General features: G+C 41.2%; 1 protein-coding gene across 1 annotated transcript in view; it reads right to left on the bottom strand.

The window, feature by feature from the left end:
• NR3C2 (nuclear receptor subfamily 3 group C member 2) overlaps nt 1-24,823 on the bottom strand; it is a 209,363-nt gene that overhangs the window by 51,358 nt on the left and 133,182 nt on the right. Inside the window, exon 4 of the mRNA XM_075149997.1 lies at nt 7,550-7,666. Coding sequence (XP_075006098.1) covers nt 7,550-7,666 — 117 coding nt within the window. The remainder of the gene's footprint in view (nt 1-7,549; nt 7,667-24,823) is intronic.

Raw genomic sequence — 24,823 nt, 5'->3', positions numbered from 1 at the left:
TGAGTAATGGAAACGCACCACCACAGACCACAGGAGGAGGTTTCAGAAGGGCTCTGGCGATAATCAGCAGCTCTGGAAAGAGGAAGGGGAGACACACACAGGCACACTTTCATAGCAGGGACTACGCTTCTGCTGTGGGGAAGAGTAAAAAGGATATGGACTTAGAGCACTGTGGAAGGAAGCATGATAATTTGGTGATTCAGGAAAAAACAAAACATCACCAAGAGCTGCATGTAACGAATTTCAGAAATGCTGAAGCACTCTGGTCTGCTCCAGCACGATGAGACAAAGCAATGAACAGAGGTGTTACGTGCTTGCTTGCTTTTATGCATCTGTATGAGCAACAAAGATAAACAGCGATTCATTTCAGGATCCTCAGGAAAATAGGTTGTTAAATTTAAATGCCCTACAAGACAGAGAAGTGGTATACCAGGGCACAGGGGAAAAAGGGGGGGTCCACCTTGGTCCTGGGGAGTCAAGGGGGCACAAATGTCATCCACCGTGGGAGCATCCTGGAAGTGAAAGCTGGAGCCCTGACAACAGACAGAAAAGCTAAAAGCTCATGGGCGCTGCACGGGGGATCCACGCAAGCCAGCCAGCGAATGCCTGGCAGGAGGCATCCAAGCAAGAGCCACTGCTGTGCTTCAGTCGTATTGCCTAACAACAGCACAACAGCGGGAGGGTTTTTTGCACTTCTTCTGGGAGGACCTAAACCTTCCTCTCAGAAAGCTGTGATCTCCATTTTGTGGTTTGAATCAAAGCAAGACACCACGTATAGAATACGAGCTGCTCGGGAAAGCGCAGCCTCTGAGCCTGTACAGCAAGCGCTGTATACTGCTGAAATCGGGCAAAACCCCACGGAGCCGGCACGCACGGTGCCGCCACGTGACACGAGGCAGGCTGGGACACGTACTCCCAGCAGGAGCCCAGAAAAGTTGCAGCTCCTTTGCGAGGCTGGCAACCAAGGGTGTTATGCCGTGAATGGTACGATGGAGCGTCCAGCAGATAAAACAGGGAAGTCTGGAGTTCAGCAGAGCCGTGCCAAAAGCCTGAAAGGCTGTTACTGGAGGAAAGACAAACGTGGCTGGCAGCCGGGCGCTCCTAAGAAGGCAGAGCTGAAACCAGCAAAACTTGAAAAAATAAAGGAGGACCGAGAACATGAACCTGATTAGGAGTTTGATCGAGGACTGCTGGATGCGAGCTGTGTGCTTTCGGACTACTGCAGTGCGTCTTCTTGAGCTGCCTTCACGTATGAAATAAAATCATCAGCAAAATGCAAAGTACAAGGACACACTTTCAATACCGTTTTTTAATCGATGCCTGAGAGATTACTCTGACATTACCAGCCCTCTTCAAAATTCTGCATTTTTAATCATCATTCCCAAATAGTTTCTTAATAGTTGTGGCAAGTGACTGTTCTGATAGTCATCTACGATATTCTTGAGGATGGTTCAAGTTGAAAAGTTAGTGGGTCACAGCGAGAGCAGGGCAAGAGCAGTATCTTGTAACATGGAGGAAGACGGACGCAAAAGTAGGAAAGTTCATTGCTGAACAAATTGGTTCCTATAAGATCTGAAACAGCAGGACTAATTTTTTTCTTTTTTTTTTTTTAAAATATATATTCACGGGTTGTGGGGTGGTGGTGCAGCAACAACAGCGCTTTAAGAACAACTGACCCTCACTCAGGCAGAAGGATGTCCTCTTCTGAAGAGTCACCAACACGGACTCCAGCAGCAACACGCATTTCCCTGCTGATCCCTCTTATGAGAAGACCCATGAGACAATTTGGGAGACCTAACATAATCACAGCACAAGGTAGCATGGTTGCAGGTTACATCTTAAGGTTACATTACTCACTTGGGCTCAATACACTGTACATGCAAATAAAAGTAGGTAAATCAGTGCCTCACGTCTCTGCTAAGAGAAAGCACAGATTTTAACAATCTCATAACTTGATGGATTGCTAACACAGATGTTTTCTGAAATCATCACACCTAAAAAAATATGAACATTCTTTGAAACAATACTAATGATAACCTAGACATTGATAGGTACCACAACTAAGTTGTCCAGCTAAAATGCGAGAAAAATTGACAACATGAGGTTTTGCTTCACAAAACCCACAAATAAGTTTAATATACTGCTGTATATTGGTAAAAGTCTCTTGGAAGAACTGACACAAACCCAGCTGAATGTTCAAGTTAAAAAAAAAATTGACTAGATTCCTTCAGAAGAAAATGCTACATAATAAACGCAAATAAAAATGCAGTTAAAGTTAATGGGCATTTCAAAATACTTTGCAGTTAAAGTTTAAATGAAAAATAAAAGTTAACCATACATGTACCCAAAATTGCTTTAGTTTCTTACACACAGGGTTTTTTTCCTTTCAAATTTATGAAACCTTGGTTAGTAGGAAGTTGGTAGAAATTTTTAAAGAAAACCAAGAGGATACATTTTTGCTGTATTTAAGTTTTTCTTAGTTTTCAGTTTTCTAATACTCGTGGTTTTTTTCCTCTTCCTTTTCTCCCTATTGCTTTCTTTTTCTCAAAAAGATAGGAACAATGATAATATAAACCACATAAGCTGCAGTAACTGAAAATAATACCACAGTTTTAAATCCCTACTAGTATGAGTTATTAAACAGAAAATGGAAAGCTGGGCAAAAAGGTGAAGTACTGTATCTTATTACTGATTCTCTCATTTAATCTATTTTTCAGATTATTGAAATATTTTAATGTGTAAAAAATAAGGATATCTGCAAGTGAAGACTACAAATCACACACAGCATCTTGTGCATGAAGTGTCTTACATATGTAAATGTATGCAAACCCAAGACTCAAATTTCACAGGCAGTCTCTGCAGACAGAGCGATGAACTATGTAATTTGCAAGGTGAAATCTATTTTATTTCCCTTTGATATCCAAAGGGTACTTCGGCAAGCTGCTTCTCACTGTTGTGGGAGACCAGTACCACTAAATCTCAGCAGTGTTTTATCTGGGAGCCGAGGCAGGAAAGGATTGCAGTCCTACGCGGCACAGACCTCTCAACACCTTTTTGTCCCCCAAGCACGCACGGCACATCCCACGGCGGAAGAGGGATCTTCTCTGATCACGCAGCAGAAGAGGGAGAGATGCCTGGTCGCTAGGTCACATCGGAGGGGCACGGACTAACCTGCCAATGATGGGGGGCGCGGTGGGTGGGGGTCCCCTCAAGCCACACCATGTAAAACATTTCCCTTCTCCAGGCTGCAGCACAGAGCGCAGCACACAGCAGGAGTGAAACCAGGAGGCTCTGCACCAGCCTGGTTGCAATGCAGCATCCCAGGCGCTGCTGCGAGCCACCAGCTGCCTTGCTGGATGCAGCTGGTGGTGGCATAAGAAACCACGCTGAGCACCAGCGTGGGACCGGGGGGTCTTGCCGTGACCCCCCCCCCCCGGGTGCTGCCGTGGGGACAGACACGACTAAGGAACAGCAGCATGAGGTGGGAGTCAAATGAAAATGTCTCGTGCGGAAGCGAGAGACTCGACAAATCTGATCACAGCGTATGCTGGAAGAAACTTCACAATCCATGAAGTCATTCTGGTCCATAATTAACTGAAAATTAATTACAGAATCTTAAAAAGAGCATAAACCAAAAATGGGCCAGCATACCTTCATAGTGCAGTTGCTCACTCTGAATCTCTTCCAATAATTAAGTCTAGCATATGGCACTGGAGTTAAAAAAAAAACAAAAACAAAACAACAAACAAATTATGATTCCCAAAAAAGTTTTGGAGTCCTACTTGCCGAAGGGACATGTCTGTCTGCAGTGCACATACATACTTTCTAGAAACGAGGAGGATGAATTAATGTGATATTTGGCAACTTCGTCTTTGCAGAAATTACAGGTTGCAGATGCTTCTTATAAATCAAAACAAAAACTGAGAAAAGAACATAATTAGGTAAATTATTTGCTGACTTGATGAATATTTTTCTAAAGATTATTAGAGAATATAAGAGCTTGGAAAACGCTCCAATTTTTCAACAAACAAAGAGAGGAGGTAAACAATAAAACTGCCGAATTGATTTGCTTGAACACTCATGAAAAGGTGTATTTTGTATCACTGAATTACACATAGTTTTTAAAAGGTGCTTAAAGCATGGCATGCTGCCACACATCGAAATATTATTTTTTTAGAAAAAAAAAATGTTAGCGTGCTGGGAAGTAGAAGATATGCCATCAAAACAAACCTGTAACACTTTGACACAGTAAACAAAACAAGGAACATTTTAAAAATATTGAGAAAGAATATAACCAAAAGAAAAAGAGAAACCCAAAGAAAAAATATCAGTAGATTAATTGGAGATTGTGCAAAAATGTGCTGCAGGAAACATGGAAACTCTTTTTCTGATTTCCAGTTTTCCACTACAGAGATTTATATCTTCAGTAACAGTAAGAAGACAATCACAAACTTTCAAATTACAAAATTTGCTTTATAAACCCCCTATTGCAGTAACTGGGAGGAGCTGGGTGGCAGCCTGGGGTCTTTCACTCCCAGACGGGGAGAGCTGCAAAGGAAAGTCAAGTTCTTTTCCAGCCTGTGGGAGACAGAATCTTGTTCCCCAAGTCAACATTTCTTCTAGATCAACTGGAGTTGTTTTTGTTTTTTTTTTTTTAAAATGAGGGAATAAAACATTATAATTAGCACAAGCGGAAAAGAAATGTCCATGGCTTCAGCAACTTGCACACGTTTCAGCCCTGAGCTATGCTTATGATGCTTTTGCATATCACCTTACCCTATTTCTCACGAACCAAACACATCGGCATCTCTGATACAGTTTGGTTTTTGTGTTTACCTTTACTTCCATTTGGAGGGTGAGAGCTTAAATTAGATCTGCTGCACAAAGAGCACAGCACAGTACTGTGTGACTCAGCTATAGAGAGTACTATGCTGCAAATAGGACTTAAACTAAATGCATTTATAAATTCATTTTCCTCCAGCTCCTTACTGATTACACTGCCTAACAAAATATTTGCACATTTTGCCTGTAAGTCCAAATTAGAAACAGGTAAAAGTCCGTTTTTATTGGAGTAATGCATGTTCTTGGCAAAACTAGGCTGACCACAGGAAACTATAAGCGACAATGTATCTTCATAATAATATGAATTTACGCAGTCTATTCAAGCTAATTATGAAAAAATGTTATTTAATACCAAACCTTGGAAATTTATATGAAGAGAAAATTACTGTTTTCAAATACACATTAATATATCTTCTTGCAATTTCCACCTTTTTCATGATGATCTCCACCATATCAGAAACCCCCTGCAACAGCACACAGAAGTTCCCAAAATTAAGGCTGAGATGCTGTGCTGCTCCTCCATAGATGCCCAATGCAAAGCTCACCACCGGGGAAGAAGGATGGCCTAAGCAGCAAATGGCCCTAAGCTACCAACATTTCCTGCCAGGCCTGGGCTGGCTCAAAGGCTGAAAGGTCCATTAGCATAATTTGGCAGCCCTTGGGGCCCTCCAAACAGTAAGTGTCTCTGGGCTGCAGGCACTTCACCACCTCTCTCCGGCAGTCCTCTCCTCTGCCTCCAAACTGGCCTTTCCCTCCTGGACCACGCAGAAGGCGTCGTATTGCATTGACATCCAGAGCCGTTCCCCCACTATCTCATTCATGGCAGTGATGGAAGGACCTTTTTATGCCATTTTAGCTCCTTTATGGGGATAAAGGGATCAAATCAGGAATGAGAATTTCACCTTAGCTTCTCTATGGGAAGAAAATCATCAAAACAGCTAAACTGCAAAGCTCAACCGCACACCAGCTGTACGCTGCAGAGGCAGACCTGGCCTTCTAGGTCATTAAATGCAGATCACTAAATACAATTTCCAGCAGACTACCAAGCTCCAACACAAGGGAAGATTTTCCAATGCATTCCTCATTTACAGCATTCCAGCCAATATAAAAAAAAAAACAAAAAACCCCTCCAGCAAAGTTTACCCCCTCCCTTGTTTTTTTGCAGACGACACTGTGTGAACACGTCCTTCGAAACACACCAGGAAATCGCAGCGATGAACTCATGACATTGCGGACAAAGTGTCAAGTGTTGCTGTTTCAAAAGCTTATCAAGTCGGATGGCAGCCCTGTATTTTGCTAGAGAGCTAAGCACACACGCCTGGAGGGCAGGCTTGCAGGAGCTCTGCTGGTGCTGCACAGGGCACGGCACCGGAGGATGCCCCGCACCAGCTGCTGGTGGGCTGCAGCAAAATTTCCAGCACTCCAGGGAGCTTGGCTTCCTGCTCCACACACATTTTCAGCACCTTTTTTTTTGGGAAGAAGGAGCTACTACCACAGAGCTCCCGCTTCATCAAACAAAGGTGCCATTCTGCTTTCCTTGCTAGATTCAATACCGCAGATCAAAACCAAGAGAAAGCCGTCAGCCCCCAGCATGCCACAATCTGGCCTGGTTTTCCTTTGGGAAGCAGAAACAAGGGGCCTGGGGGCAACGCAGCACTTCAAAATTGGGAAAGGGGTTGAAAGAGGTCTTAACAGGGCTCCTCTCCCCAAAAAAGTAAGGAGCGGCTTGCTTGAGTATTTCTGCCAGGAGACAAGACAGAAAAAGAAGTCTGAGGTACCAGGCAGCAGGCAGGAACCAGGATTTTGCATATAACGTATGGAAGACAAGCAGCTAAATCTGTCTGTAGAACTAAACTAAGCTACTAGGAGAATAGGTCCAGGAGGATAAAAAGCAAATTGCGAGATAGGAAATGATTTGGAGGAATTAATGTGACCGTGTTATAATTTTCTGGAACAGTGAAAACACTCGAAGGGAAGGGTCACTCTGTACATCAGGGAAAGGACCTGCAGCAGTATCCAAATCCCCCGTTCACAGACAACATAATGAACCTAAGAGTGGTGGGAAAAAGTGATTTGTAATACAATTTGCTCAGGTGATGACTTGAAACAAGATGCCCACTGAAGCACAGCCAGAATTGTGTAGACATTGCAATTGAAGAATTAAAACAACAGAAAAAACTATTATAAGTTTTGCTATCACATTGTTTTCAAAATACTTTTTTTGCCTTTTTGTTGTTGGTCTATGAAGGATGGAGTAGTATCATCAAAATTATTGCATATCCAAACAGACACAGAAATAAATCCATATGAATGTTGAATAAGCAACAAAAAAAGTTGAGAGGTTTCACTATGTGTGAATTTGCTTTCATGATGGTGTAAAATGTTTTTCTGTATTCGACAGAATGCTCATCACCAAAAAAAAAGCACGCAATGCTTGAAACCTTAACACTTTTAGCTATATGAGATTCCACTAAAATTACTGTCATCATAAAACACCCACTTTTCTTTTTTCTGAGCCATAAAATACATATCTCCAAAACCTGATTTAGAATGACAATAGCATTTATTAGCTATTAAGCACTTCTTCAGGATAATTCCACCTTAAACTTCTGAGATTATGCAGCTGCCAGAACTATAAAAAGGCTGCACATTTCCAACGTTTTTGCCTAATCAAATTAAGAAACCAAACTATTAATATTCTGCTTACCTCCTAAATTCATTCCAGCTTGCAGGCATTTCTGTAATCGACAGGCTGGGCAGTTCTTCCTCCGAATCTTATCAATTATGCAGTCATTCCTTCCCGCACACAGGTAATTGTGCTGTCCTGAATGAACCAAAACCAAAACGCGTTATTAGAGGATGTATTTACATAATTCCAATTTGTTCTTCTCTGTTGTTTTGCAGTCATTTTGAGCTTCTTATTAATGCAGACATTCCCAATCCCATTCTTCAGCCTTCCCAATAATCTTGGTGATTTGTCATGGGCCTTACTATGAGCATCTCTTCTGTTTAATTTGGGAAAGAGTTTTGGTGTGTCACTCACAAGAGAGATCTCGTAACTTTTTTCTAAGGAGGACTGGAATTTTTCTTTTTGCAAAAAACAAATGATTGGTTTGAGCTTTTTCAAATCTTCTAAGACGTGCCGTATCACAGAGCAGCCTGACAACTCTTAGTTTTGGTACAAAACCAGGGGCCATTCTCATGCTAAAGAAGTTCACAATCTAAAGCAGAAATGCAAAGTAGAGGTTAACTTTCCCAATATAGTCCACTCCCTTCAACCAGTTCACCGAGTGCTTGATTTCTGATTTAATCAGTTACCTTCTGCACAGCAAAAGGTTTCTGAAGGGTTTACCAAAACAGGCTTAAATCACAACCGTATTATTTCAGTTCTGTAAAGCCCCACAGAAGCACCCCTGAGGAGACAGCAGGTATTTAACACACAACATTTAGCAGAAGGGAAATACATGGCAACCAGGGAAATAGGCTGGCATTTAACAACTTGGAGACTCAAAAGACATTTTGCTTCATGGGAGGAACATAGGTAGAGCAAATGGATGCAGTGTATCAGATGAGGGCACCAACACATGGACTTTTCAAAGTAAGGTGCTTGAATTTGATGTGGAAGAATAAAGGAAGCCACAAGGGGTTGGTGCAGCGTGACAGGAGAAGCGAGACAGGAGAAGATTATTTTAGCTGCCTCGATCCAGAGGTGGCTGTCGTGGTTTAACCCCAGGCGGCAACTAAGCCCCACACAGCCGCTCGCTCACTCCCCCCACAATGGGATGGGGGAAAGAATCAGAAGAGTAAAAGTGAGAAAACTCGTGGGTTGAGATAAAGACAGTTTAATAGGTAAAGCCAAACAAGGAATTCATTCACTACTTCCCACCGGCAGGCAGGTGTTCAGCCATCTCCAGGAAAGCAGGGCTCCACCACGTGTAACGGTTACTTGGGAAGACAAACGCCATCACTCTGAACGTCCCCCCCTTCCTTCTTCTTCCCACAGCTTTACATGCTGAGCATGACGTCATACGGTGTGGGATATCCCTGTGGTCAGTTGGGGTCAGCTGTCCCAGCTGTGTCCCCTCCCAACTTCTTGTGCACCCCCAGCCTACTCGCTGGTGGGGTGGGGTGAGAGGCAGAAAGGTCTTGACTCTGTGTAAGCACTGCTCAGCAGTGACAAAAACATCCCTGTGTTATCAACACTGTTTCCAGCACAAATCCAAAACACAGCCCCCTACCAGCTACTATGAAGAAAATTAACTCCTTCCCAGTCAAAACCAGCACAGTGGCACATGGGGATCTGGGGGGGCCAGAACAACCGGTTTGCAGCAGATGTGACAAAAAGCAACGCAGAGGGTTTCCAGAGGAAGGATGACAGGAGAGGACGCAGCACACAGAAGTACAACAGACTGCAAGGCAAGCTGCAGGATTTGCCAGCATGTGAAGTTCAAGAAAACAGTCCTGTGTAAAATACAACAGCGTGTTGCAGGCTTTCGTAGCAGGCACTGTAAGCACTACCGAGTCTCAGGGACAGGTATTTTAGACGTAAGGCAAGAAACTCATTAGCCCGTAAACTAAACACAAATTCGTAATAAAGATGTCTGAAATGCAAGGTAGAGGGGAAAAAAAAAAAATCAGATTCAACTTCAATAACACCAACCAGCAGCTAAGCAGAGAGACTCCTGAGCAGGACATGAATGAAGCAGGCGAGATGTACAAACCCAAGAGTCGTACAAATAACATTAAAGTTGACGCCAATGACCGAAGCGAGCACCAGCCGTGGGTGGGGAGGGGAAGCCCGGGCAGGGCTCTGAAGCAGAGCTGCACTGGAACGCGCAGGAGGCTGATCCGTGCGGGGAGCGGGAGCAAAGGTGCCGGCTCAGTAAGGGGACAGAACTGCTGTAGGATAAGAGGTATAAAATACGTTTTCCAAGGTATTTTCCACAATACACACATGCTTCCTCGGGGAAGGACAAAGAGAATATTCATGGGACCCAGGAGACCTGGCTTCTGTTTTGGGCTCTTTCAGGAATTTGCCTTAGAACTTCAGATAAGTGATTTTCTATCTCTGCATCTGACTTCCCTTCACCCTTACCCAATGTTATCTATTTAGACAGTGAACTGAAGTTTGGGCTGTTTCTTGCATCTCTTCACCGAACATCTCACACAAAGAGAACCGATCTTATTTGAGTACGCCAAGTGTTACTATAATATCACAAAGGTATCATCATTTAGATAATGCTTTAGATGTTTAAACAAGAAGCAGATGGGCAAATAAGGGTTTTTATTAAGGGACCTTACCTAGCACTGCGACACAGATGAAAAACAATAAAACTTAGGCAAAATAATTCATGAATATGAGCTCATCAAGTTACGTGAGGCATAAAATCAAATTGTACAATACAGTGATGGCACCAGTATCTACCAGCTGGTCTTTCAGTAGGCCTGCTAAACAATAAAAAGATAAAATTCTCAGCTAATCACAAAATGAAAACCTACTTATCACACAGTGTTTATTTATGATGGGATCTATACAAAAACCAGACACACAGGAGAAAAGTGAACTTAATTCCTATTTACATTTTTGCTCTGTACTGACTTGAGCACACATCTCTTAAAGAAATATCATGCAGACAACATGAAAGTAAAATTAAAGTAGGGGAAAAAAAGTGTTTAAAATAATGATATACAGTATAAAGATGGTTTATATCCCCTTACAAATACTGGTATACTCTCTTTTTGTGGGGAGAGGGGAAAAATGGTTATTTTCTGCTAGGAATGCAAGTACGATTGCTCAGCGCTCATACAATGTCCTTTGTACATCACAGAGTACTGCAATACCATTTTTAGGCTTCCACAGGCGGGTGCAGGCTATTAATATGACAAGTCAGCTCTAATGCTGCAAAATGAACCCCACTGCAGAATTACCCTGAAGGCAGTTTGCTCTACGGAATTGTACACCTGTTAAGTCAACATTTTTCACTACTGCTTTCAAAAGCTAATGGGTTTAATAAAAAGAGGTTAACATTTATGTACTCCAGGATAATTACTTGGGTCACATTCTTAAATATTGTGGAAATGTTTATTTGATTCAATCACTGTCACGCTGTGACTTCATAAGAAATTTTCCCACAATAGCAGAATACTGCCGTAAGTCACCCTTCAAATAGTTTAGGTAGCCTGCAATTATTACTTTCTGGCCTATCTTCTCTAGACCAAATAATTTCAGAGAACATAGTAAAGGTTCATCAATTTTTGAATCATGCATCTCTGAATACTAACGTGTTGTACAAAATCTGCAAGTAGTTTTTCTAGTAAGCAAGGCAAAAGTCTTTTCAAAAAGCAAATGTCTTCTTGTCAATTTTTTTAATTTCTGAAAAAAAATAAGTAACCACAGTCATCTTAAAGCTTATATGAATGGAAGTAACTTGAAAACCCTTAAAAACCAGAACGAATCAGCATTCAGGCAAACCCTCTATGTAGACTACAGCTATGAAATAATAATGAACAGTTTTTCAGTTGAAAAGTTTATCATCTATGATGAACAAAATGGCTTCAGATTTCCATGTGGTCAAATATGGTACGTTCCAAATAAAACCAATTTTGTAAAATAAGTTAGTAAAGCACAGACACTCATAATCAATCCGTATCTTCCATTTGTGTAGCATGAGCCTCACTCATGCCACTCAACTTCAGAATCAAAACAAAAACCTACACATCTGAAATTGATGCAGGTCTCCCAAGCCCTCCGGGATCTTCAGGATCTCAATAAGGTGATGGAGACTGTCCTGCAAAGAGGCTGATGATTTTGTGGTGCTAGATCTCCAACTCTTTCAAGACATGTATCGATCTGCCTGTGTAGTTTGTGTTTAGCTTAATCCAGTTGTTTTTTTTATCCAGTTTAATCACCTGTAAGTGGGCTGGAAAGTGACAGAGTAGATATCGAATTCCCATCTCCCATGTGCTAAATGCATTAAGATGAAAGTAATTTTTACATATGCCACCATTAAGTGCACTTATACGAGCTAATTCCTATTGCATCTAAAATACAGAGTTACCAAAGATGCCAGGAAAATTTCCTGTTCAAAATAAATAATTAATAGGTACTACACAGTTACACACCAAGAAGAAATAGAGATCTGTCCTACTCACAGCAGAGCTAGAGGAATATTTGAGTTTGCACTTTCCAGGTTATTGTGTCACTACATACCACAGAATGACACATCCAAGTGTATGCACAAAAATACTTTAATGTTTCCAAGTCTCTCACCTGCAAAGACTCTTTAATTCCCTGCTTTTATAGGCTTACAAAAGAAAACAAAAAGGAAGCATTCATGAAATTCAGTCTTCCTTCTTACTACAACTTCTTGAACAAGCAAAATTCAGCAGTAAAGGAGGGGAGGAAAAAAGCTGTTCTTACTTGGCCTATGAATTACTGCTGAAATGAGACCGCAGCAGAAGTTGTGCCTTTCCCCATTTTAAAACGCCAGCACTATGATTGAGCCACTGGTCCCAAAAACTGACTTGCTAAGATGAGCTCACGCCCGTGTGCAGAGCACTGCTGCACTCTTCAAGGGGCTGCGATACTTCCAGACATGCAAGGCTGCAATACGAATGGGATATAGATATTTCTTGTCAGAAATATTTCTGTTACTGTCTAAGGCAAAATTAGAAAATTACAGAAATTTCTGAAATATTCCACGTTTTATATTCCTCCTGACTCCCCCCCCCCCCCAGTTTTTTTTAAGTCTAAGTCAGGAACTGCAAATCATTAATGAGTCTTCTACATTTCTGCTCTCTTGTGAGAATAGCAACTACTATGATCAAATGTTAAATTTTGTAAGGGGAAAAAAAAAAGCGTAGTGCTGGAAAAGGATCCAAAGACTGTTTAATTCAAGCCCACTCATGGAAGCATGATAAGACTAGCTTAACAGTTCAGGCAGGTGTTTTTTTTTCCCCTTCTCTAAATTTGTCTTAAATCCTTTTGAGGAAAGGTATTCTACAACTTCCCTACAAGCCATGTGATTAGGCTAGTGATTAGCTAGCCTTGAAGCTATGATTTTTCCCTTTGCATTTAACCCAAATGGGAATATTTTGCAACTGAAAGAGATGTTAGCACTCCCCCTAAGACATACAGAGTAATAGATCGTCACCTGCTTACAACAATCTCATGCCTATCGAAAGATTTATGTTCCCCATCTCTTTGCTAGACAAAACAAATCCAGTTCTCTCAAGCTTTCCTCATAGGTCATGTTTCCTAGATCTGTCGTCATTCCTCTTATTCTCCTCCAGCTTCTTTCATAAAACAGAGTGCCCAAAACCGGGTGCATTTTTCTTGCTGAGTTTCACCATCACTAAGCCCAATAAAACGGTTACTTCCTGCATTTTGCACACAACAGCCCTGCTAATGCAATCCCGGACCAGATCTGGCTTTTGGCAATGGCATTAGGTTGTTGACTCACGCTCACTTGTGTGCCACTAACGCCCAGCTCCTCTCCCGCAGCACCGCTGCCTTCCACGCGTTCCTTCCTGCTTGTACTTGGGCAGCCAACTCTCCTTTTTTTACCTCCGCTACAGCTACACGCCCACTGCAGCATCCCCTGGGAAAGATAAGGGAAAAATCCAAAAGCCACTCCAGGTATGACGTCCGAGACCGGAGCGTGCTTTGGGTCCCAAGACAAAGACGTGATTGAGGAAGCCTTGCAAAAGATGGAAAAGTGAGAAAACAGGAGTGGCAGCTAAGGACCAAACAAGCAGAAGTAGTTTGAAAAAACCTCAACTTTTAAAATAGCGTCTCACTGAAGCACATCAAAACGCATGTAAAATGCCCAAACTTTCCTTCTTCCTGCACAATGAGAATTAATACTTTGACTCATAAAATTGCAGGCAAAGTTGTCTTCTCCCTGCAGGCTGGCAGAACAGCCAAGCCTTCTTCCAGGGTTTGAGGAGAGAAGAGCTGGAAGCCACCTCCAGCCCTGCCTTGCAGATCTGCACATCGGAGCTAGGATCCCTTTTGCAGCTTCTGGAATAAGGGCTTAGATTTCTCCATATTTCCCAAGTGGGAAGATTATCTCCACGATAACGATGATGCGTGTAAAAGCCTTACGGCCTGGAGTACCTATCGGCACCTGCTCGAGCAGGAGTGCATAGGTGTTAAACTGGGCATCCTTAGTGCAGGGAACTCCTCTGAAGATCCTCCTGCTGCTCCTATCAGTATTTACCAGCATAACCACCCATTTTACTGAAGTTAATCCTGATAACACTAGTGAATGAGGGGGAGAAAAAAATTTGGGTTGAATGGCTGTAATTCTACACTCTTTCCCTCAATTCCATAGATGTTATTTACCGCTCAACTCTGTCCCTTCCCTTTACCCACCAGCCCGGCAGATTGCGCGCGCTCAGCCCCTGCAACCCTTCTGACCTGGGCTACCGACCTTCTCTGCTGAAGGAAGGACAAAGAAAACATGCTGCAGAAAATCATCCGGATTTTCTAAGGGAGGCCTCTCACTTCAAGAGTATCTGGTCAGCAAACAGAACTTAACACCAGGTTTTTCTGCTTTCTGGTATAGTCTAATGAATGGCTTTGCCTCCTACAGCAAGAAATCACATAATCTGCACATCCTAACCTCTCGTTTGTGCTCACTGAGCTATGTGATGTGTTCCTTTCACCCAGCTCCTAAACCTTCACAGATTTTGTGAAACGGATGTTATCTCTGTAATCCATGTAAGCTCTTTTAATTAATAAAAATATACTATTTCTATCTTTTAATGGCCGGCATATAAATAAAATTACTGCTAAGACTTGTCACAATGATTTTCCACACACAGAAAAGGATTTTCTGTTTGACAGGAGTTGTATCACACTATCAAGAAACAAACTACATATACCTGAGGTTTTTATTTCACCATCTGCAGTAGGTAGGTACTCTCAAATAAATCAGCACAATAAGTATGATGATGAATCTCTTTCCAAATTTCAGTTTCCACAGAGCCTCTGTTTCTTGCAATTAAAAAAAAAAGGAAAATGCCTGCTATTCAATAGAAATCAAAACTGCATTTTCATTTAAAAGGTCCATTTGTTACACAGTTGAGGGCTCTTTTTTTTTTTTTTTTTTTTTTTTTAGCCGTTGACAACTGCCCAGCAACAGCAGCCTATGTTTGCAGTCACTATTTTAGGCTACATCACATGTCAATTACATAACCTTGTTTTACTGCTCTTGAACTGGTTCGAACAACCTGGGAAACAGATTAGGGCAGTCCCTCCCAGCCGGCCATCCGCATGCAACGGCAGGACCCGTCCCCCCGCTGCTGCTCCAAAGGCTGCAGCCACGGCGAGTCCCTCTCTCCATAACTAGTTACTTATTGCTAGACCCACCTGAGACATTTGATAATTAACTTCCTCAGCTCTGTTTAAACCAGTCCAGTCCGACCATGGCAAACTAATAAACTCAATTCCTCACACTGAGATTTATGTGCAATGCAGAATAAGCTTATAAATGCCACAGACAAGGTACAGAACTTAGATACGAATATTGCCCCTTCATTTTACATAGCAGATGTTCGGGGATTGTATTTTAGATAACAAATCTCAGGGTTTCCCAAAATTCAGTCTGACTTCAGGGTCTAGCTCCCTTATTATTCCACAGCTTTACTCATCTGACCATATCATTCCCAGACAATATGCTTTTCAGCTGCAGACAAAGGCTGTATCTGCCAATCGCTCAAGACGACAGTATCGATCTATTATTAACATTATTACGGAGTGTGCTTATAGCATAGGTACAGTCTAAATCCTTCTCTGAAGCAAGAATTTAGAGCTTTCTCTCCTTTATGATAAATTAGAGACTTAATTAATTTTTTTTTTTATTTTGGCAAAATATTCACCACAGCTGGGATATTTGCTGCTTGCTTATCATTCTCAATTACCTTCTGCTACTTCTAGATCCCAAGACATCTTCCAGTTTCTTTACCTTTTTATATTGCTGGATTAATTTGTCTACCATTTTTATGATATTTTTGTAAGTCTCCTTACTTTCTACTCCCCCCTCCTTTTTCTTCCTTCAATAAAATTTATTTTCTAACTTTCTCCTTTACCTATTTTCATTTTCAGTCTTTTACGCCTCTCCTGTTCCACAACTCTCTCTTCAGTCTTCTCATTTACCTTCTGAACGTATTATTTCCTCCACTCAGCCAGTAACTGCTGATTTCACAGGGCACATTTACACTGCAGTCAAAGGTATGGCTACAGCTTATTTCATATACCCATGCAACGTATATTAAAACTACCTGGAACATGGATAAAAACCTAGTCTCAACAGCATCATTTTCTGCAGGGTCTACAAAACCCAGCTAGAGCTCTTTTAAAAGCACAGGCGCATCAGTTGGTGCTCCAATAGTGAGGATCGTCTAAGAACTTCTGCAACACAGTATTTTTCTAAATTTCCTATGTGCTTTAAATCTTGTGTTTAACTGCTATTTAATTATAACATTGTTATAATTAAACAGTGTTGACAAAAACATTCTCAAATCCAGCGTGTTGGCCTGTGATCACCCAACCTTCTTTCTCTGCCTAATCTGAAATACGCCACCGATTCTTACTCAGTATCCCGGGGAAAGAGCTGCCGGTTGTCCTTAGGTGGTGATCATGTTGTGAACGATGACTTAACGCTCTGCACATTAACTACTGCACTTGTTTTCTTCCAGAAAGCCAAAGTCTGAAAGCACAGATGAACTACCAGCGCTCCCTCCGACCGTGATTACAGATAAAAAGCCGATTCCCCTTTTTTCTGGAAGCAGAGCAGGGAGGGCTGTGCCCCTGATGCTTTATATGTGAAAGTTTTCGAACTGCCATACTGTTATGCACTCCCTACGCACACGTAAGGCACAGACTCCAGTGCTCTGCCAATTTGGACATGAGACTATCTCCTGCCCCTTCACCTTCCCAGGAAACTTGCTTTCACACTGGGCTGACACCAGGTTAACAAAAACAATTGGTACGGTCTGGTGATCCTGGCAAAGGAGACGAGAAGTTATAAAAATGGTTCTCACTCACTATTTTAAGCAGACTGAAAAGGGCACCGATGAGAGGGATCAAGGAGAGAGAGGAAATTTGGCAAGGGAGCACGGGACGTAGCCCAAAAGAGGCCATTATTTTCTGCGGGAGAAACCATCCAGCAGGGATGAAACCTGTTAACAACAGTGAGACAAGTGAGCAAGAAAATATACATAAATATCTCATATTTGAGGTACATATGCACATTTTCTTCTGCCATGCTTAAAACACGCTGCCGAATTTTGAAAGGCTCTACAAGCCTATGCCTGGTGCTCCAGCCATCCCGTTATCCAGAGGGACTGAGCCACCAAGACAAGATACGCGCCAAACTGGGACTGAAACCATCTCTGGGGCTCCCACTGTCATCTCCACAACAGAGGCAATGTTCGTACCAAGGAGCCACATCAACAGCTGGTCACGGAGGACAGCTGGGGCCTCCTGAAATCCAGAGGAGCTAAGAAAGCTTTTGGTTCAGCATGTTGGAAGTCTAAACACGGCCACATGACTGACTATGCGGTAATTCCCTTTTCATGTGGTCAAAGAAATGCTGAATGATACTAGATAGCACAGAAAAGGAATAGGAGAAGTATCTGATCTTTGCAAAGCATTTCCAATTCAGTGAAACCACAGAGCACTGGAAAGCTGTTTAGCAGGAAAACCAAGGAAAAATATCTATAAACACCAAAATAATTCTGTTATCGAGCTAAATCATTTTGCTTCTGTTTTGAAATTAGTTTTCAGTTCAATTGCTTTTATTTTAGATTATAATGGATACAATAATACAAAGAGTGAGAATTAGAGCTTCAGAGGATGTTGTTTTGACAAAATCACACATCTAATATTTTACAGCATTTTCTTTCACAGCAAGTTTCCAAATTTTCATTTTGGTTTAAATTTTAACTGAAGACTAATTTTGAAGTCTCTAGATGCTGTTATCTGCAGAGTAACACATATGCTAGATTTATAAGAGATCATGTTGCGTGCATGATGTCTACTTCTGTTTTCCCATGCTAAAAATCTGATAAGACATTCTTGACATATTACAAATTTCAATGTACTTTAGTGGAAAATTTCAATGTACAAGAAATGGTCTAGAAGGACTGGAAAGATTTTTTTAAATAAACATCATGCAAAAATCTTAAACTGCAACTGAAATGCCCTTCCCTTTTTGCTGATGAAAGTGGTCAGCCGCTCTGCTACATTTCCATACGTGATGCAGTATCCTGCTCTACACTTAGCTCACTGTTACAACTGGATTTCAGGAAGTACACAGTGTAAAAAAAAGATTTGTGTGAAATACCAAGTTCATTTAAGGGAATTGTTTGAGAGGGTGTGGGGGGGGTGTTCTCTGGAATATTGAGCACTAATTGGTAATGTAAGGATTTCTAGCTGACTGTATGGTTCCCTAAGCCATGCTCCTTCAGTGAATACTCTACTGAAGATATGCACCTCCATAAAAATATTCATATTTGTAAGGGTATACGGGGCTAATGCCTGTTACACTCTATTCACTATTTCAAACTGCTTAGCCTGCCCCACTATCCTACTGATACATTCAGGCATGTATCAAACTGTCTTTGTAGTAATCATATGGAACAGGCAAACTAAGAGAAAACTTCTGTTCTCATAGGACAGACAGAAAAATCAAGGTATACAGCATTAATTCTGTGGTTTGCAACTCCATTTTATAATTTGCAATTCCGGGCCGACTCCTTCAATGAGATGCATGCTATTTATATAAGATACTACTAGAAAAATAGGCAGTTTGCTTCCCAAAGTAAACTTTTCCCAACTCTTGATCTCAGTGAAAATGTTAACTTTTTTTTTTTAAAGTAGCTACCCTTTGGTTTTTGCAAACATTTTGAAGTTCGTCTGCTACGTTCTTGCATTTAGCATGCTCAGCAGATCATAAATTTTATTCTGTGTGAATGACACATTATCTTCAAAGCATATTTTTCTCTTGCATTTTTCACGTACAGTTTACTACAGCTCAGACTGGAAATATGCTAAATTCATAATACTGAATATTATTATGAATAATAGCGACAATTTAGATATTGTCAGCACACACGTTGACAAATCTTTTCCTCTGGAACCCTGGTCAGTAATAATTTTCTTTTAAAGGCTGCAAGCAATACCATCACAACAGAGCCTTTCAGCAGAATCTGTTGAGATCCCAAACACAGAAATGTTGACCAAAGTAATATTAGATGCTCACCAAAGTGAACTTAAAAGTTTTCTGAATTTGTTTGCTGGCTTTTTAAAAAGGAGTCTGTTTTATCCTTTGAAATATGTACAGGTCTGCCTATTTATTTTCTTCATTTTTCTCTCCATTTATTTATTTTTATCAGGAACCTCAGCTCTCTGTTATTCCAGGTAAATCTGAAGAAACGGTCAGAAGAAAGAAGACGAGGGCATAGCAGAAGATTTGACGATTATAATGAAATTTCACAGTATGTTTACTGTTAAAATACTGTAACAATCTAAAACAAAAAGTCTAAATTAAGTAGCAGAAAGGGTATTACGCCAATTACGATCGCTATTTTAATCTTTAAAGGGATGAGCGGGTCTTTCCAAGCACCCCCCCGAAGCGGGTGCAGAATTTCCAGGCTGCAGAGCCACAGGTCCCAGCCCTCTCCACCCCCGAATTCAGGTAAGGCTTGCCGGGTAGCTCTGCCCACAGTCCTTGTTCAAAACCCCTGAACGGGACGGGGCAACCCTCCCGCGCCCCTGAAAACACCTACTTCACCTTTTGCTTACTCGTCCGACCTCAAAAGGCTGAGCAAAGTATCACATAATAGCAAAAACACTGATGAATCGAAGCTTTGTCCACTTACCCCAAATTTTATTGGAGATCATCTCACAAGTGACACCCCCGTGACGCCTTGCAGCCAGGCGTGTTGGATCTGACACCTCCGGCCACAGCACCCGCGGTCACCAGGATGACCTCAAGCACGAGCAAAGCTTGCCTTTCGGTGACAGTCGTCGCACTTGGGTGCCAGACCCACGCCTTCATTACCACACCTTTTCCCTAGGAATTGCAATTTGCTTTGCCACAGAAATAAATCAAGCTGTGATCTTTCACACTGGAATCATCCTAAAGCCATGGATGACTCCATCTGCATCTGGCATTTTCAATACCTACAAAGTTAGTTAGCTGGGAGTTTAAAAAAAAAAAAAGTAATCTTTTAAAGCATACCAAATTTTTCAGACACATAATTCATATGCCAGAGTGAGATCTTGAAGGGATCAGGCCTTCCTTCATTATAAGGGAATGGATATTTAGGTAAAAATAAATATGTCAAATTTCAGCCCAAATGATGGTGGCCACTGAAAACAAAACTGAAAAAAGGACAACAGAAAAAAAGTCAGCTCAGGGCGTAAATACAACATCACCAAGGTGTAAATCGAATTATTCCATTCTACTTTCAAAGATCATTCTGCCTAACTGACGTAATTGCTGTTTCAAAATTTATTTTGCTCAGTTAAAACTGAAGACCAACTATTATATAATTTATATCCAGAATTCACCCCTGGATTAAGGTAGCTGCTCCTTCATGGTATGTATCCTCACCCCTTGCATTCAATAAATTTAAAAAAAAAAACAAAATAAAAAACTCCTCAGTCTATTCACATTTAACTTCACAAGGGGAATGTCTGAACACAGATTTTTTTACAGTTCTAATTCAATTTTCATAATTAAAATTCCGGTAGTACTAAGCAGATTGAATTAATTTTAGTTTCCTGCAAGTAGCTATTTAATACAAACTCACGTGAAGTGAAATGTCATTGCTTACAAGAAGTGTATGAATGGCACAAAAACCCTTTGGGTTAACCTTCATAAAATGCAGCAATTTTCTCATTAAAGTGACAGAAGTTAGCCACTGCCAAAGCCCAATCTCTTCAGCAACAGCTATCAGATCTAAAGCTTGCAAGAGAGGTCAGTGAGGCAAACGGATGATTGAGGGTGGTGGTCATTTAGCGTAAAGCCAGCGTACGAGCTTAACCTCAGCTTCACGTGGCTGACAATGTATTTTTGTATTCCGTAAAGGGTGGGTTTCACTACTGGCATCAAAAGCAATTCTTTTATCTTTGAAAAATGATAGTGACTAAAGGCAAAATTCCAGTTGTCTGGAACATGTTTTGTAAGTAAAAGTGATAAAATTTGAATTAAGAAAACGGAAATTTTAAAAAGGTCACTAACATCAAAAACCTGATCTGCCTTCTGCTTATGCCAGATTTCAGTGTGATATAGTGCACCCCAATTTATGATTATGAAAGGATAATCCAGCCCTATGCTTTTCCTAATACATCCCAAATTTCCTAGCTGTTTTGCCATCTTCAGAAGTAACTTTGAAACTGCCAGGCACCAGCATTAAAAGCCTCCCTGAAAAGGTACACTCGTGTCTGAAAACACACAAAGAAAAGATCAAAATGAAAATTAAAAGCAGATGCACTTTATGTACTAAAAGGTTTTTCCACTTTGATAAGTGGATTATAATGAAGTGTGGCACCATGTTTCATACAATTTATTAATCCAGTCCCACTTATTTACACTCTGAAGCAGCATAATGATTTCAAAGTTGGAGCACAGCCAAAACTCATATGCAGAAATTATTAATAAGTTATGTGGAAAGATCGGTCGTTGTTGGGTTTCAAGGGTTTCCCAAAGAGACAGACTGACTTTCAGTTAACCAGAAGACCAAAGTTAAAGTAGTTGTAACACAAGACGAAGTGCGGAAGTGAACCAATTTTTGAAAGGGAATAGATTTACGAAAAGATAACTGGAGCCTGACTTGCCCTGCCATTACAGCCCCTCTAAACCTGGAGAAGCTGGTACAGAAGACATCTCAATGCTAGTGCTGATGCAACTGGGGAAGCTCTGTTTCTTCCAGATCTGGTCTTGAGTTTACCCATCAGCTACATAACTCGGCAAAAACCAGTAAGAGAGTAAAACTCAAAATATTGTAGAAGCACAAAGGCGTAAGTTTCAGGAGGACAAAGAAAAGCTGGAAGGTGGAGCGCGTAGGTCACGGTAGGGAGAGCATATGACCAGATGACGCCTCTGCAAAGCTTCTCCAGCCTCTAGAAGAGGCACACCATCATCCCCACAGGCTTTCTTGGACTGCTTGAAGGTCCACGCTTTCTCCTGCAGTAGTGTTTTTGGCAAGGCAAAGCTGAAAAGCAGTCCAAGAGTACAAAACCATTTCTACCTGTACAAAGCAAGCAGAAGACTCCGCAGGATAGGAATGACAGTGCTTTACCTCTATTTTACCCAACTTTAGATGTCTACACCAAGTAAAAGGGGAAATCAGGCCCTAAGTGTAAAAAATCCATTATTTCTTTGCAGAAAAAAAATACTATTGGTTGGCAGTTCCTTGCTGGGTGCAGCATACTGCTGCCTCTAGGAGCGTCCTTACCCCTCGTATTTCCAAGGTAATGGTCCCTGAAGATGTTGAGCCATCCAGCAGATGAAGAATACTTACTTCAAAGGGTGAAGTACACAGATATGGAAATGCACTCATGCAGGAAATGTATTTTATTTATTCACTGATGCACAATGCCTAGTTCATTTTACCCACTAATTTCTCATCCACTAACTTCTCTCTCCTTCTATTCCTCACCTGAAAAAACTGTTTATACAGTAAGCAGGAAATCTAGAATCCAGTTCAATGTTATTATTTGGCAAGATTTACTTGATGAGAAGAACCTATACCAATTCTGCCATTAAGAATTTCTACAGCAAATTCCTACTGAGGATAAGCCACTGCCAAATGCAGACAGTTTATCACACTGGGAAGATATCCTATGGAGTATGAGAGGGACTACTGCTTATTTTGATCTTTTCATTGGAAGTAGGAAGAAAGGAGGAGGAGCTGTCAGCATAAGTGTGGACAGAAAAATAATACAAAAGGGTGTAGAGAAATTAGAAGCAAAGACAGGAAACAAGCAATAAAATTGCAGTTGGAAAAATGCTACTGCATGTACCAAGGGAGTAATCCAAAATAAAGAGTTAACAACAAAGCAAAATAACAAAGCAAAATTTGGAAAGCATCAACATCGAAAGACACCTAGGAATAAGAGGATAATCTGGATGTAAGCAGCAATGCGGCAAAGGAGAACTAAGCGCCAATAACACCTCTGGCTCCTTCTGCAGGAGCATTACACAGCGGAGCAGGTTGGCATGGCAGTGCTCTCTTTATGCATTTCTTTTGCAGCCACACCTGGAATATTGTATGCAGTTCAGGCACTTCATTACTGGAAGATATAAACAAACTGGAGGAAATCCAGAGAAGTGGAACGGAAATGATTAGAAGCCAGAGGGAGTGATTTACCAAGAAAATTTAAAGTAGCCCTTTACCCGCTTGTAACTTCTCTGATAATTAGAGACGGGAAATGATAACAGCCTAGTTCATATCTCCAGTCATGTGCCTTAAGCCCTTTCGCCTTGGGCACTTAAGCATGTGCCTAGTTTTAAGAATAAAGAGTACACAAAGATTTTGACCTGATGAAGAGAGTAAGATTAAGTAAGGAAAAAAAAATTTAGGCTACATACCAGTGAAATCCTCCCAGGAATGAATTATGACTAACTGAGCTACCATAAAAGATGGAGATTGTATTGCTTGAAATATCACATTTTATTGCTGATAATGGAAAGAGTTATTCACATCTAAAGTTTAATTTTCCATGAGACAACAGGACTATTCAAAATAGCGTTACCCATGTACACAAGAGTTTGCAGTCTTTGCCACAAATGTACAGCGCCAAGTTATCCTGTCTAGGTAAAGAGAACTGGCTAAACAAACGTTTTTACCCCGAACCGTGTAAGCCAGGTGGAACGTTTCTGAAAAATGACAAATTATATTCCAGCAGGAAAGTAACTGGATTCTCCTAGCTCCTCACACATCGACGTTGCTGGGAAGTGATTTTTAGGAAGGCAGCATTTTATATAATTGTTGAACTGTCAGCAGGGCTCTACTAAAAGACACTTTAAAAGTCATGTAGACACTGCCAGAGTCTGATCTAGGGAACAGGTGATTACCATTCACACAGGTTTTCATGCAAACTGGGGAAGAAAAAAAAACACAAACAAAAAAAAACCAACCAAAAAAAAGCAAAGCCCAGCTGCAGCCAGCCTGCAAACAAGCCTGCTGGGATGCAGCTTGCTATATAATCCCCAAACAACATTCCAGGCCAATAGCCATGTTTGGGCATGTAGGATTCCCGAACCCCTCTACTGATAGGCGAGGACTCCCAGAAATGTTATCTTAAAGGTAACCATGTGCCCCCACCCCAACCCCCTTCACCTAGCTTGTGCTTAAAATCACTTCTTGGTGCTCCAAATAAGCAAAGTTCATAGTTCCACTCTGGAGAAACACCCCCGACAGATTTTTAGCTCATAAATGGGAAAAAAATCCAAAACACTACGGGAGGGGGAGACCTGGGACAAGACAGAAGTCTACAGTGCTTACTGGAAAGTCAGCATTTATTACCAAAATTGTGTTGGATATGCATATCTGAATAGCGTGCTAGCCTAGGCTTTTGTTTATGCAGTAATGCAAGCTTTATGTTACAATTTCTGCAATATTTTTACAATTCAACATTTACCTGCAACCTACATTTAGATTTATGAGAATGAGATGAGAACTGGCACAAAGTCAACAGGTGTCAGCTTCAGTGCATGAGTGCCTTGATTTTATATTACGATTTTTTTATGGACTTTCTGCAGTACAGTTTTAAAGGTTTGGCAGAAGGTAAAATGACTGCACGGTTGATCATTGCTTTCACTACTTACAAGGTGGTATCTATAAGCCTGAGAGTCCTACTCAAGGGACTTTTTTTTCCCCTTTCTTTGTACAGTACATGTCAAAATGAATCTGCAAATTGGATGAAATCTGTCAAAAAACAGATTATCATCAGTTGATCTTG

The sequence above is a fragment of the Calonectris borealis genome, chromosome 4 (genome assembly GCF_964195595.1).
Source record: "Calonectris borealis chromosome 4, bCalBor7.hap1.2, whole genome shotgun sequence".
Taxonomy (NCBI): Eukaryota; Metazoa; Chordata; class Aves; order Procellariiformes; family Procellariidae; genus Calonectris; species Calonectris borealis.
This window is presented reverse-complemented; position numbering and strand designations above follow the sequence as displayed.